The sequence below is a fragment of the Dama dama genome, chromosome 14, assembly GCF_033118175.1.
Source record: "Dama dama isolate Ldn47 chromosome 14, ASM3311817v1, whole genome shotgun sequence".
Taxonomy (NCBI): Eukaryota; Metazoa; Chordata; class Mammalia; order Artiodactyla; family Cervidae; genus Dama; species Dama dama.
This window is the reverse complement of record NC_083694.1, coordinates 39,580,469-39,595,218: the sequence shown is the minus strand read 5'-3', so window position 1 is coordinate 39,595,218 and position 14,750 is coordinate 39,580,469. Positions and strand designations below refer to the sequence as shown.

Below are 14,750 nucleotides of genomic sequence, written 5' to 3'. Positions count from 1 at the left end.
TTGGAAGGAAAGTTATGACCAACCTAGATAGAATATTAAAAAGCAGAGACATTACTTTGTCAACAAAGGTCCCTCTAGTCAAGGCTATGGTTTTTCCAGTGGTCACGTGTGGATGTGAGAGTTGGACTATAAAGAAACTGAGTGCAGAATTGATGCTTTTGAACTGTGGTGTTGGAGAAGACTCTTGAGAGTCCCTTGGACTGCAATGAGATCCAACCAGTCCATTCTAAAGGAGATCAGTCCTGGGTGTTCATTGGAAGGACTGATGTTGAAGCTGAAACTCCAATCCTTTGGCCACCTGATGCCAAGAGCTGACTCATTGGAAACGACCCTGATGCTGGGAAAGATTGAGGGCAGGAGGAGAAGGGGACGACAGAGGATGAGGTGGTTGAATGGCATCACCGACTGAATGGACATGGGTTTGGGTGGACTCCTGGGGTTGGTGATGGGCAGGGAGGCCTGGCGTGCTGTGTTCAGGGGGTCACAAAAAGTCGGACACGACTGAGTGACTGAACTGAACTGAACGAAAAACAGAATGAGTTCTATTTCCTTGAGTGAAAGCTCTTGGTAAGTCGTAAAGCGACATGCATTTGCGGTCGTTCGTTAGGCTGTTTTCAACATGAGTGAAAGCAACTGTGCGTCCTGACCTTGGGCAAGAAAAGGGCGGGGCTGTTGGGTCGCAACCCTGCCTCGGCCCCGCCCCTAGGCCTCTGGCCCCGCCTCCATCTCTCCGCCCCGTCCCCGCCCCTAGCCCCGCCTCGGCCCTGGCCCAAGCCCAGGGCCGCGCTGCCGGCCGGTGTTTCCCGGAGGGCTTAAGGTGGCGGACGCACAAGATGGCGGCCGCGGCGGCCCTGGTAGCCCCGGGGAGGCGGTCGCGGCTCGTGCTCGGGCTCTAGGGCGGGCGGGGCTGGGGTCTGGCAGCAGGCTTACACAGGTAACAGGAGGTCGGGGCGGTGCTGCCGGGCCTCCTGGGGTGCCAGGCCCGCTCGCTGCAGCCCCCGGGTCCCGCCGCCTCCTCATCCCTGTTGGTGGTGGAACCGAAGAAGGTCAGGTCCGTCGCCCCGCCCCGTCCGTCCTCGCCTTAGCGCGGACGCTGCGCAGTGGGTGGCTCACTACCACTGACAACACACGTGCAGCCTCCATGGCGGAGAAGATTAACATCCACGCAGGAGAGACGGCCAAGGTCGAGGACAGGGACCTGCTGGGGAACGGCTGTCCTCAGCAAGACAGACTTCCGCAGCGCTCGTGGAGGCAGAAGTGCGCCTCCTATGTCCTGGCCCTGCGGCCCTGGAGCTTCAGCGCCTCACTCACCCCGGTGGCCCTGGGCAGTGCGCTGGCATACAGATCCCAAGGCGTCCTGGATCCCAGGCTGTTGGTGGGTTGTGCCATAGCTGTCCTTGCTGTGCACGGGGCTGGCAATTTGGTCAACACTTATTACGACTTTTCCAAGGGCATTGATCACAAAAAGAGTGATGACAGGACCCTGGTGGACCGAATCTTGGAGCCCCAGGATGTCGTTCGGTTTGGAGTCTTCCTCTACACCTTGGGCTGTGTCTGTGCCGCTTGCCTCTACTGTCTGTCCCCTCTGAAACTGGAGCACTTAGCTCTCATTTACTTCGGAGGCCTGTCTGGTTCCTTTCTCTACACAGGAGGTAAGTTGGCCTATTTGCTGCAAGTCTTAGTTGCATGGAAACTACAGTTTGTTTAGGAATTATAGGGCTCTCGAAGAAGTGTCAAAGGTTATTTTCTGAATTAGGCCATCTTATGTGATATCTATAATGTTTGGGCCATGTGGATTTGGGGGATAACGTTTTTGGCTTGGCTTATGGATGTTAGGAATAACTCATATATACGGTATATACGGAAATTTTTGATATCTAATTTCCTGTCATTCTTCATACCTTATCATGCCATGTGTGTGGGTGCTAAGTCGCTTCAGTCGTCTCCAACTATTTTCAACCCTATGGACTGTAGCCCACCAGGCTCCTTTGTCCATGGAATTTTCCAGGCAAGAATGCTGGAGTGGGTTGGTCTCCCCTCCTCTAGGGGATCTTCCCGACCCAGGGATCGAATCGCTTCTCTTACCTGTGTATTGGCAAGCTGGTTCTTTACCACTAGTGCCACCTGGGAAACCTTTATAATGCCACAGTGTCAAATTTTAGTGGAATTAAATTTGAAGAGCTCAGATTATACACCTAATTACTTTTAGCTAGTTTGCTAGGTGACCCCTTGCAGCAGGCTGATTAAAGTGCTGATGGGCAGGTGTTTAAGCCCTTTTTATTGAGCACCTATTATGTGCCAGGTTCTGTTCTACCGGAACACAACAGTCAAGTCCCTGCCCTTCTGGAAGTGATTTTACATATCATGAGGAGAGATAGAAAATAAAAATAGTAAATTATGGTTAGGATGGCTAACATCCTGGTTTGCTCAGCACTGAGAGTGTTTCCAAGATGTGGGGCTTTAGGAAACCAGGGAGTTCCTGGTAAGCCACGATGAACTTCTGCCTTGGTTACAGTACATGAGAAGATGAACAGTACTATAGGGGGAAAAAAATTAAGTAGAACAAGGAAGGAGGACACAAACTAATTTTAATTAGTTTGATCAGGGTAGGCCTCATAAAAAAGGTAACACGAGGGACTTCCCTGGTGGTCCAGAGGTTCACTCCATGCTTTCAGTGTAGGAATCGCAGGTTCCACCCCAGGCTGGAGAACTAAGATCCCACAGGCCCCTTGGCACAGCCAAAAAGAAAAAAACAGAAAGGTAACATGTGATCAGAGATTGTGAGAGGGAGGTGAGGGAGTTGGCTGTTTAGGTATCTGGAAGAAGGTAGCAATTGAGCAAAGACTGTAGGAGGTGACAGGTGAGGAAACTGGCTGAGCAGTTATCTGGAGGAAGAGTATGTTAGAACAGCAACTGCCAAAGGCCTTAAGGCCGGAGTGTCCCTGAAAATGTTGGAGGAACATCATGGAGTCCAGGGTGTGCATGAGGGAGACAGTAAAAGGAGGTGAAGTAAAAGAAGTATGTTTGGGCAAGGCAGTGTGGCACAAAGATGACATAGGCCTTAGTGTTTTGAAAGAATCATTCTGGCTAAGTTACTGAGAATAGATAAAGGAGGGCAAGGGTAGAAGCGGGAACCCTCAGAAGGAGTCTGTCAAGTAAAAGAGGCAAGAGATGTCTGGTGGCTTGAATCAGGCTGGGATTAGTGGAGACGAAAGAAGTAGTTAGATTCCGAATATATCTTGAAGGTAGGCACCGTTTGCTGATAGATGGGACGTGAGGCAGGAGAGGAATAGGAATTAAATATAACTCTTAAAAAAAATACTATCCAAACAAACATAACTCTAAGGTTTTGGCCTGAGCAACTGAAATAGTGAAGTTGATGTGGAGTGAGTGAGAGAAGGTTTTGAATAGGTTTGTGGAGAGAAAATGGAGACATTGACTTTGGCCATCTTAATGTATCAGATCTCCATGTGGAGCTGTCAAATTGATGGTTGGATTTGAGTCCAAGTTCAGAGGAGAGGTCTGACCTGGAGGTAGAAACTTTTAAGAGTCTTTGCACATAGATTAAGTTGTACGACAGGGTGAGAGCCAGAGGACGGATTGTTGACAGACACCCCGGGGAGCCCCAATATTAAGAAGTGAGGAGAGGAGAAGACTGGCTAAAGGAACTGTGATGGAGCTTCGGAAGGAGAAAGAAGAAAAGCAGGACTAACTGTGGTTAGTTAGACTAACTGTGGCAGCCAGTTGTAAAAAGTTCTGTGCGGGACATCAGTAGGGTGCTGACATAGAATGAATGTGTAAGGTGCTGGTGGAGGAAAGAGGCCCTCTGTGAAGGTGACACTTAAACTAAGATTTGAAGGACAAGGAGCCAGCTGTGGGGCGGAATTGGGGTCTGAGTCAGGTCCTTCAGGACTGAAGGAAAGCAGATGCAAATATCCTGGAGTAGGGAAGGGCTTGGCATCTCAGAATTTGCTGAAAGACCAGCGTAATCAAGAGGGAGACTGAGATGCAGCTGTCAAGGGAGGCAGGGACTAGGTCATACTGGTCTCCTAGGGCCTGAGTCTCAGCTGGTTCCTCCTCACTCCCAGGCCTAGTCCTTAGACCTCTTTTCTCTAGCTCCATTTACTCCCTTGGTGATTTCAGCCAGTCTCATGGCTTCTATTGCCGTCTATTAAGCTGGTGAGTCTCAGATTTCTACCTCTGGACCAGGTATCTCCACTAAACTCCAAACTCAGATTCCACTTCTTTTTTAAGTATTTATTTTTGGCTGTGCTGGGTCTTTGTTGCTGTGCACAGGCTTTCTCTAGTTGCGGCAAGCTGGGGCGACTCTTCATTGTGGTGCTCGGGCTTCTCCTTGTGGTGGCCTCTGTTTTCGCGGACTATAGGCTCCAGGCACACCAGCTTCAGTAGTTGCGGCTGCAGGCTCTAGAGCGTAGGCCCATTAGTTGTGGCACTTAGGCTTAGTTGTTCCTCGGCATGTGGGATCTTTTCGGACCAGGGATCAAACCCATGTCCCCTCCACTGGCAGACAGATTCTTAACCACTGGAGCACCTGGGAAGCCCCAAGGTTCAACTTCAGTAATTTCTCTTCAAGGTTATAGGCATCTCAACCTTGACATGTCTGAGACCAAATTCTTGATCTTCTCCCCCCCAAAAATCTGCTCTGCCCTCAGCTTTCCCCTTCTCACTCGATGGCAACTCCATCCTTCTGGTTCTTCAGGCTGCAAATCATGGGCATCATCCCTGACTCTCCTTTCTCACATCTCGCATCCAGACCGTCAGTAAGTCCCGTTGACTCTCCTTCTAAAATGCATTTGGGGCCGGACCACTTCTCATCCCCTCCCACCACTGCCACGGTCATTTCCCTCGATTATTGCGGCTGATGCTTTGCCAATCTCTGTGTATCCACCCTTGTCCATTTCACGGTGCTCCTCGATCAGCAGCCAGAGGAGTACTGCAGCCGTGTCAGTCGTCTGCTCAAAACTCTCCATGGGTTCCATCTCATTAAAGTCTTTACAATGACTCCCAAGGCCTGACATTATCTTCTCACCCCCGACCTCCCCCAGCTCTCTGACCTGCACTCCTCCTCACCACCCTCCAGCCACACCGCCCTCCCAGCTGTGTCTGGAATGCACCAGGCATTCTCCTGCCTCGGGTCCTTTGCAGATGCTGTCTCCTCTGTTTAGAACGCTGTTTCCCCATCTATGCGTATGATTTGTTTTCTAACCACCACCCATTTGCTCAAATATCAGCTGCTTGGTAATGCCTTTTTTCTACCCTATTTAAAACTACAAAACAATAAGGCTTTCTGCAGCAGCTGAAAAAAATAAAACCACACACCCTCTCTGTGTTTTCCCTATAGTATCTTCCTTATTGCTTTTCTTTGCTTTTTCTGCACAGCACACATCACATTCTAACCACAGAAAGTATTTACTGTGTTAATTACCTTCCCACTTAGACTGTAAACTCCCTGGGGGTAGGGATTTTAGTCTCTGTTCTCTGCTGAACCCCATGGTGCCCAGAACAGTGCCCCCTGGCATGTCAGTTGAGTTCACTTCAGTCGCTCAGTCGTGTCCGACTCTTTGTGACCCCATGAATCGCAGCACGCCAGGCCTCCCTGTCCATCACAAACTCCCGGAGCTTACTCAAACTCATGCCCATCGAGTCGGTGATGCCATCCAGCCATCTCATCCTCTGTTGTCCCCTTCTCCTCCTGCCCCAAATCCCTCCCAGCATCCGGGTCTTTTCCAATGAGTCAGCTCTTGGCATCAGGTGGCCAGAGTATTGGAGTTTCAGCTTCAGCATTAGTCCTTCCAATGAACACCCAGTACTGATCTCCTTTAGGATGGACTGGTTGGTCTCCTTGCAGTCCAAGGGACTCTCAAGAGTCTTCTCCAACACCACAGTTCAAAAGCATCAATTTTTTGGTGCTCAGCTTTCTTCACAGTCCAACTCTCACATCCATACATGACCACTGGAAAAACCATAGCCTTGACCAAACGGACCTTTGTTGGCAAAGTAATGTCTCTGCTTTTTAATATTCTATCTAGGTTGGTCATAACTTTCCTTCCAAGGAGTAAGCGTCTTTTAATTTCATGGCTGCAGTCACCATCTGCAGTGATTTTGGAGCCCCAGAAAATAAAGTCTGACACTGTTTCTACTGTCTCCCCATCTATTTCCCATGAGGTGATGGGACCAGATGCCATGATCTTAGTTTTCTGAATGTTGAGCTTTAAGCCAACTTTTCCACTCTCCTCTTTCACTTTCATCAAGAGGCTTTTTAGTTCCTCTTCACTTTCTGCCATAAGGGTGGTGTCATCTGCATATCTGAGGTTATTGATATTTCTCCCGGGAATCTTGATTCCAGCTTGTGCTTCTTCCAGCCCAGTGCTTCTCGTGATGTACTCTGCATATAAGTCAAATAAGCAGGGTGACAATATACAGCCTTACAATCTGTTGTTCCATGTTCAGTTCTAACTGTTGCTTCCTGACCTGCATACAGGTTTCCCAAGAAGCAGGTCAGGTGGTCTGGTATTCCCATCTCTTTCAGAATTTTCCACAGTTTATTGTGATCCACACAGTCAAAGGCTTTGGCATAGTCAATAAAGCAGAAATAGATGTTTTTCTGGAACCCTCTTGCTTTTTCGATGATCCAGCGGATATTGGCAATTTGATCTCTGGTTCCTCTGCCTTTTATAAAACCAGCTTGAACATCTGGAAGTTCTCGGTTCACGTATTGCTGATGCCTGGCTTGGAGAATTTTGAGCATTACTTTACTAGTGTGTGAAATGAGTGCAATTGTGCGGTAGTTTGAGCATTCTCTGGGATTGCCTTTCTTAGGGATTGGAATGAAAACTGACCTTTTCCAGTCCTGTGGCCACTGCTGAGTTTTCCAAATTTGCTGGCATATTGAGTGCAGCACTTTCACAGCATCATCTTTCAGGATTTGAAATAGCTCAACTGGAATTCTATCACATCCACTAGCTTTGTTCGTAGTGATGCTTTCTAAGGCCCTCTGGCATGTAGTCAGTACTTAATATTTATTGAATGAATAAATGGGGAGACATTGAAACGTATTGAGTGGAGGAATGAATTAATCTGACTTATGATATTTCTTTAACGTTAACTTTATTGATACATAGTTGACAAACAGTGGAATGCATGGATTTTAAGCCTTATGCTGCTGCTATTGCTAAGTCGCATCAGTTGTGTCTGACTCTATGCGATCCCATAGACGGCAGCCCACCAGGCTCCTCCGTCCCTGGGATTCTCCAGGCAAGAATACTGGAGTGGGTTGCCAATTCCTTCTCCAGTGCATGAAAGTGAGAAGTGAAAATGAAGTCGCTCAGTCATGTCTGACTCCTCTCGACCCTGTGGACTGTAGCCCACCAGGCTCCTTTGTCCATGGGATTTCCCAGGCAAGAGTACTGGAGTAGGTTGCCATTGCCTTCTCCTTTTAAGCCTTATAGTTTGATGAATTTTGACAAATATTAATACATACAGCTGTATAACTCATGTTGTTGTTGTTCAGCCGCCCAGTCGTGTCTGACTCTTTGTGACCCCATGGACTGCAGCACACTAGGCCTCTCTGTCCCTCGCCATCTCCTGAAGTTTGTCCAAGTTCATGTCTGTTGCATTGGTGATGCCATCCAGCCATCTCATCCTCTGACGCCCTCAATCTTTTCCAGCATCAGGGACTTTTCCAATGAGTTGTCTGTTTGCATCAGATGACCAAAATACTGGCGCTTCAGCTTCAGCCTCAGTCCTTCCAATGAATATTCAAGGTTGATCTCTCTTAAGATTGACTGGTTTGATTGATAACCCATACCCCTATCATAATACAGAACATTTTCATCACCCCCAAAAGCTTCCTTGTGCTTCTTCCGTTTCAGCCCCACTCTCTCCATCTAGAGGGAACCACTGAAACCACTGTTCTTACTTCTTTCACGTGGATTCATTTTGCCTGGTCCAGAACATCATGTATATGGAATTATTCAGTATGAATTCTTGTGCCTGTTTTTGGGTTTCATTGTGTTGTGATATGATCCTTGTATCTCTGAGAGGTAGCCATTGTATGAACATATCACAGTCTGTTTATCCATTATCCTGTTCAGTGACTTTTGGATTTTTTCTGTATTTTGGCTATCATGATTGAACATTCATTTTCAAGTCTTCTGTGGATATTTGTGTTTGTTTTTTCTTGGGTAAATGCCTAGGAGTCAGATTACTGGGTCATAGGATAGATGATGTTTAACTTTGAGTTGCTGCCAAAGTGTTTCCTAAAGTGCTTCTACTTCATTTACCTTCCCACCCTCAAGACACGGGAGTTCCAGTTACTCCATGTCCTTGCCAACATTTTGATTTGTTTTAACAAATTCCTTCTGGCTGGCTGTGTGGAGAACTGGCCCAGGATTTCACTGTGCTGGCCCCTGTGGAAGATGGTGTTGAGAGGCGGGGGTGCCTAAAAGGAAACTCCCAGGTGGGCCACACCTCTGGATCAGGTGGAGCTCATGAGCCTTGGGTCAGACACTCTGAAAACAGGACTTTCTGCTCGAGGGCTATGTCATTTTCTAGTGTCAGATAACCTCAAGAAGGTTGACAGACCTCTGTCATCCCCAGCTGAGCTTTGTGGTTGGTTTTTGTGCAAGGTCTGTTGAAGGCTGGGGCTTATCTTTGCAGGCACAGGTTTCTGTTCAACCTTTTGTTGTTCAGTCGCTAGGTTGTGTCCGACTCTTTGCGACCCCATGGACTGCAGCACACCAGGCTTCCCTGTCACTATCTCCCAGAGTTTGCTCAAACTCATGTCCATTAAATCGGTAACATACTCCTTTCCTGTTCAGCCTTGCTCACGTCTTTTTTTTGCCAGGTGACTTAACGAGGTGTTCTTGGGTACTCTCGCCAGATGTAAATCAAGGCTATAGAGCTATTCTGTTTCTTTCCATAGAGTCCCGAGGTCTGCCTGGAGAGCTGAGGAAATAAAGGAATGGGCAGCTGGTGGAGAAACTTGCTGGATCGATAGTGGGAGCAGTCCTGCCTCTCATCTTCCTTGGGCAGGGGCAGTTGCCTAAATGTGTGAGATGTCACACAAGACGTCAGTTTCCTCACTTAGAGCTCACATGCTGCTGGAGAGACCTTCCTCCTGGAGGACGTGTCCTCACACAACCAAATTATGTATCAAAACACTGCGTGGGGAGTAGAGAATGAGTTTGCTGGGTGTTGGTGGGACTCAGGGACCATGCCTATTATACCCTGTTCTGGAGATGCTTCATTTCCAAGAACCAAGCATGGTCATTTAGCGCTAAAGAGTCCCAACCACAAGTCTGGAGGTAAACTTACGCTGCGTCTTGTTCTTCAGCTGCCAAGCCTTTAGATTCCCTACAGATAATGTCTCTCATATTTAACTGTTTAAAATGCAATTTATGACCCAGTAGTAGTTTTTTTTTTTAACTTTCTGATCCTGGGGCCATGTCTTAGTAACTTCTTTAGATCAGAGGTTTCCCAGGCTTCTGTAGCAATATATGTATGGGTCGCCTCTTTGAGTGGGTGCCTCTCACTCTTCCCATGCTGCTTGGTCTGTTTCAGTCCCAGTGGGACATTTTTCATGACCTTGGTCCCAAATTCCAGGTGCTTGTTACTGTAGCTCTGTGTTCAGTTCAGCCTGTCAGGCCTTGAGGAGCCAGCTGTACCCTTGTGAAACCTACGGTTTTGTGGGAGAGAGGGAGATTAAGAATTAGAAGTGTGGGAATTCCCCAGAAAGCCAGTGCTTAGGACTTCATGTTTCTACTGCAGGGGACATGGATTCAATCCCTGGTTGAGGAGCTAAGATCCTTCATGCCACTTGGCACCAAAAAAAAAAAAAGAAGAATTGCAAGTGTTCTGGAGTTTATGAAAGTCAGGATGCTATGGTGCGTATTGCAAGGAGACTGAATATGGTCTCAGCCTGAGAAAGGCGGCTGAGGAATGACCTTTAAAGTCTTGAGGGTTGAGCAGGAGTTGACCAGGCAAGGGGCTGGAGGTGGGGGAGTGTCTGAAGGCCTTGAGGAACTGAGAGGAACTGAAGGATGTAGAGGTGGGGATGGGAGGAGAGCTCAGAGGGAGGCAGGGCAGGGCCAGGCCAAAGCTGAGTCAGGTGAATGATTTGGGGCTGTTCTTATCCTGAGGACAACTTGTTGATAAGGGTGTTCTGGTATGTGTTTGCAGAAGGGCATGGCCAGCTTAGTGTTTTGAGAGGACCATTCTGGCTGCAGGGGCTTCCCAGGTGGTTCAGTGGTAAAGAACCCGCCCGCCAATGCAGGAGACGCATTGGGTCAGGAAGAGCCCATGGAGAAGGAAATGGCAACCCACTCCAGTATTCTTGTCTGGGAAGTCCCATTCACAGAGGAGCCTGGTGGGCTACAGTCCATGGGGTCACAAAGAGTTGGACACAACCTAGTGACTAAACAACAAATTCTGGCTGCAGTGTGGAGATTGGATTCCGGGTGAAGGAGGGGCGACAGTTATGAGTACTGAAGCTGAGGGACCAGTTGAGTGTCACGGGGGTGGGGGGTGGGGGTGTAGTGCATAAGATGACCCTGACTTGGACTTGGGGATAGAGTGAGGCAGGATAGAACGTGGCTTTGGGGATGGAGAAACTGGGCTGGTTTGAAAGACAGGATTTGAGGTCGATCAGCAGCCCAGGAGGAAAAATGAGGGATCATTCAGCATTTTAACTTCACGGGAACCAGAGACGGGGGAGGCAGTTTTGTAACTTCACCATCTTAGCTGTCTTACTTATTATGTGGGTGAAAGTTTCTCCGTATGGAGTTTGGGAACCCTGAAATTTTGCTGAGGTTAACTGAGGGCTTTCAAAACCAGAAGATGCTGCCAGAGGTTGGGGCCGAAAAGTAAGAAGCTGGGATGGATATTCCATGAGGAACTAATCTCACGGTGTTCCTGACAGGAGCAGTGTCTTACGGGGGCTGGTGGACAATGAAAGAAAGCCAAGCCCTGGACTGTTAAGGCCTGTGAGAGCTTTCATGGACTCCCCATTGAACTGTGTATGCCTGGGAACCCCCTGCTCTTCCTTTTTTCCCAAAAACTTTTCCAATTTTTAATTCACACAGTTTTTAAAGATTATTTTCCATTTACAGTTACTATAAAATATGGGCTATATTCCCTTTGTTGTACAATACATTCTCGAGCCTGTCTTACACCCAGTAGTTTGTACCCCGCTTCCCCAGCCGGGTTCTGCCCCTCCCCCCCCCCCCAAACAGGTAACCACTAGTTTTGGGAGCCCCTGCTGTTTGTGTCAGGGCTTTGTTGGGGGACGCGGATGCAGAGTCACTTCAGTCGTATCTGACTCTTTTTGACCCCATGGACTACATACAGCCCTCCAAGTTCCTCTGTCTGTGGGATTCTCCAGGCAAGAATACTGGAGTGGTTTGTCATGCCCTTCTCGAGGGGATCTTCCCCAGCCAGGGATCAAACCTGTGTCTCTTATGTCTCCTGCATTGGTAGGGAGTGTTCTTTACCACTAGCCCCACTTTGGAAGCCCTTTTGTTGAGGGACGGCAGGAAGGAAAACTTGGGGATGACTCAGACTGAACTGGGTGTTAAAGGATTGGTCTTTTCTGTCCCTCTGTGTCACCGGAGGAGAATTCGGATTTTGCTCTGGAGGGGAGGGGAATACAGCCACTGCCCCGCCTCCCAGTCTAAGAAGAAAATGCCCTGCCCAGCCACAGGCAGCCTGCCTTTCCACTGGAGAACAGCCCCGCAATTTCCAGCCCTGATCTCACACCAACTCTCTGGGTTTTCTGGCCATAGGAATTGGACTCAAGTACCTGGCTCTGGGGGACCTCGTCATCCTCATCACGTTCGGCCCGCTGGCTGTGATGTTCGCCTACGCCGTCCAGGTGGGGTCCCTGGCGGTCTTCCCACTGCTCTACGCCATCCCCCTCGCCCTTAGCACCGAGGCCATCCTCCATTCCAACAACACCCGGGACATGGAGTCGGACCGGGAGGCTGGCATCGTCACGCTCGCCATCCTCATCGGGCCCACGCTGTCCTATGTGCTCTACAACACCCTGCTCTTCCTGCCCTACCTGGTCTTCAGCATCCTGGCGGTGCACTGCAGCATCAGCCTGGCTCTGCCCCTGCTCACCATCCCCATGGCCTTCTCCCTGGAGAGGCAGTTCCGGAGCCAGACCTTCAACAAACTGCCCCAGAAGACGGCCAAGCTCAACCTCCTGCTGGGCCTCTTCTATGTGTTCGGCATCATCCTGGCACCAGCAGGCAGTCTGCCCAAACTCTAAGGGGATCAGTGCCCCCCTCCCCACATACAACGTGCCCCCCTTTCTTAGGATGTATTGAAGGCAGTGTCTGAGGAGGGAAGGTGATTCGGCACTGAGGGGCCTACAGATGACTTGTGAACTCCCACCTTTTTTTTTTCTTATTATATTCTTAAAGAAAATGTTTTGTTTTTGTTATTTTATTCCGCTTTATGGGGATTCTGGAAACCACTCTGGCCTCAGAAGGTAAATCCGACGCACAGCCCTTGTTTTATTTATAATTTCCACTAGAGGGTGTTGTCAGGTCACTTTTAAGTGGATTAAAATGCCCTGAGACTTGGCGAAGGAGCCTCCAGGATTGGCCTCCTATCCCGAAAGAGCTGTAGTAACTGAGCCAAATGTCCTTGGTACCTTGGTCTGTCAGGATGTGTGATGATGATCCCCCTGTGACCAGGAGCGCCTGTCTCTCACCCTGAGCTCTTGGGTCCAGTAATGCGCTGCTTGAGAGAGGATGTACCTCATTAACAGCCTGACTGGGCTTCTGACTTTTTGCCTAAATGTGACTCAGACCCTATCATCCTCCCTTCACTTATTGCCACAGTTGAGGAAAAGCGTCAGATTGCCACACAGCAAGACATTCGGGCTGGGGACGTGGAAGGGATTAAAAACCACTCTGGAGGTAGCTGAGAAAATCACTGTGCTTTTGGAGAGAAAACTGGCAGGGCAGCCAGTTTCCCTGTGGAACCCACTGGTCTGACAGGAAGGGACCCCCCCCCCCCCGCCCCCGTCCTTTTAGTAACTAGTAGGTGTTCTGAAGTTGTGGAGGCCTGCTATCCTTGCCAGCTACTGGAGGCCCACAGGGCACCCCTCTCTGCCCTTTGCTGTTCCTCGCGCTCCCCTGTGACCACCTTCCATTTCTTCCTGGTCCCCATTTGTGTGTTTCCCATCCGTTGTTTATAAAGTTGTGTCCAACTCTTTGCAACTGCATGGACCGTAGCCCACCAGGCTCACCTGTCCATGGGATTTCCCAGCAAGGAATACTGGAGTGGGTTGCCATTTCCTTCTCCAGTCTGTGGAGCCCTGCTATTTGGGCAGCAGCTTAGCAGAGATGAGTAAGGGATGGTTGCCCCTTTTCACAGAACCACAGGATGAGCTGACCCAGGACAGTAGCACCTCCATGAGTGAATAAGCCAGTGGTCAAACAGTTCTGACCCTGACCAGCCAAAATGTCAGGCCTACCAGTAAAGAAACTACATCTTCCTCCTTGGGGACTTCTGTCCAGTACTGACCCAAATTCTCCCAAAGGCTTCTCTTGCCTCGTGCGAGATAGTTTGCACCCAGAGTAGGGATGGGGGCCGATTCCAAAGTTGATCCAAGCTGCTTCTCGTTTCATTGTCCATGCAACATAACTTGCTGGGCTAGAACTTGCCTTGGGTCCAAGACAGAGCTAGATCGAGGCTGCTGTCATCATTCTTTTCTGTTGTGATTAAAGCCACTCAGGCAGGTATGTCAGGGTCTTGACCTGGAGAAAATAACATCAGAACCAACTCTTCATCTTAAAATCAGGCCAATTATAACTTGGCTTCTTGAGTTCGAATTAGGCATCTTACTTGGAAAAAGCACATTTGCGGAAGTTGGAAGTTGCAGTTATTCTAAAGTTAAAGGTGGTCTGTCTGTAGAGTTCCAGCATCCTCAAAGAGGAGTCAGAGCCCAGTAAGGAGGGTGAGGAGGACTGCACTCTCTCCTGCCTGTCTTCCCAGCACCATTTTTGTTTCATGTCAGGCTTGTGGCATTTTGGTGCTCTTGGGAGTCCTGCCTTCAAAGACCAGCAGGGCGCTGTCACAGTCTTAACCCTGAAGCTGTGGGCCTGAGAGCTCCCTGTGTCCACAGACCAGACCGCCTTGGTAAGGCCTTCTATCGGGGGTGTCAGTTCACCTCTGCACTATTTCTGGTGCAGGTTTTAATGCATATTTTTACATATAAATCTTTCTAAAAGGCCAGATTCGGTGCCAGACTTTATATGCAGGTCCCTATAATTTGTATTAAACCCCTTGATTCAATGAAAGTTTTCTTTAGACTTGTTAATAAAACCATTTTTTTAATTAAAAAGAAAATGTGTATCAGTGGTCTGGCTTCCAGTTTCCCTGTGTTTTCCTCATGCTGATTGTCTCATCGTCTGCTTGTGAACTCTGACTCATAAACCTCAGGAGACAGCACGGCCGCATAGGTGGGGTGGGGGCGGGTTGCATGATCTTTGGTGGTGAGTTTGACCGGATTCAACGAGCCCTTAGAAAAGACAGTAGTGACCTCTCCGAGCCAGTATGGGTTTGCCAAGAGCCAGTCAGGCCAGATTAACCTGTGTTCTTTCCTACTTTCACTTCTCTGCAGCGGGTCACTGTGCTGATAGATAGAGAATGTGCAGACAGAGGACATTTGATTTTCTGCCGGGCATTTGACAGTATGTCCTCTAGAAGGCAGCCAGCGA

At 48.9% G+C, this 14,750-nt stretch overlaps 1 protein-coding gene across 1 annotated transcript; it reads left to right on the top strand.

Annotated features, from left to right (window-relative positions):
• The first annotated feature begins 584 nt into the window (after positions 1–584).
• Positions 585–14,391, top strand: UBIAD1 (UbiA prenyltransferase domain containing 1). Its single transcript, XM_061159777.1, has 3 exons — positions 585–602; positions 752–1,652; positions 11,802–14,391. The coding sequence occupies exons 1-3, from the start codon at positions 585–587 to the stop codon at positions 12,287–12,289; spliced, it is 1,407 nt and encodes a 468-aa protein (XP_061015760.1). The 3' UTR covers positions 12,290–14,391.
• Positions 14,392–14,750: the final 359 nt, after the last annotated feature.

Excerpts from the sequence above, each read along its gene's own strand:
- UBIAD1 (XM_061159777.1), top strand. Across the intron at positions 1,653-11,801 it reads TTCCTTTCTCTACACAGGAG|GAATTGGACTCAAGTACCTG; the intron begins GTAAGTTGGCCT and ends TTCTGGCCATAG.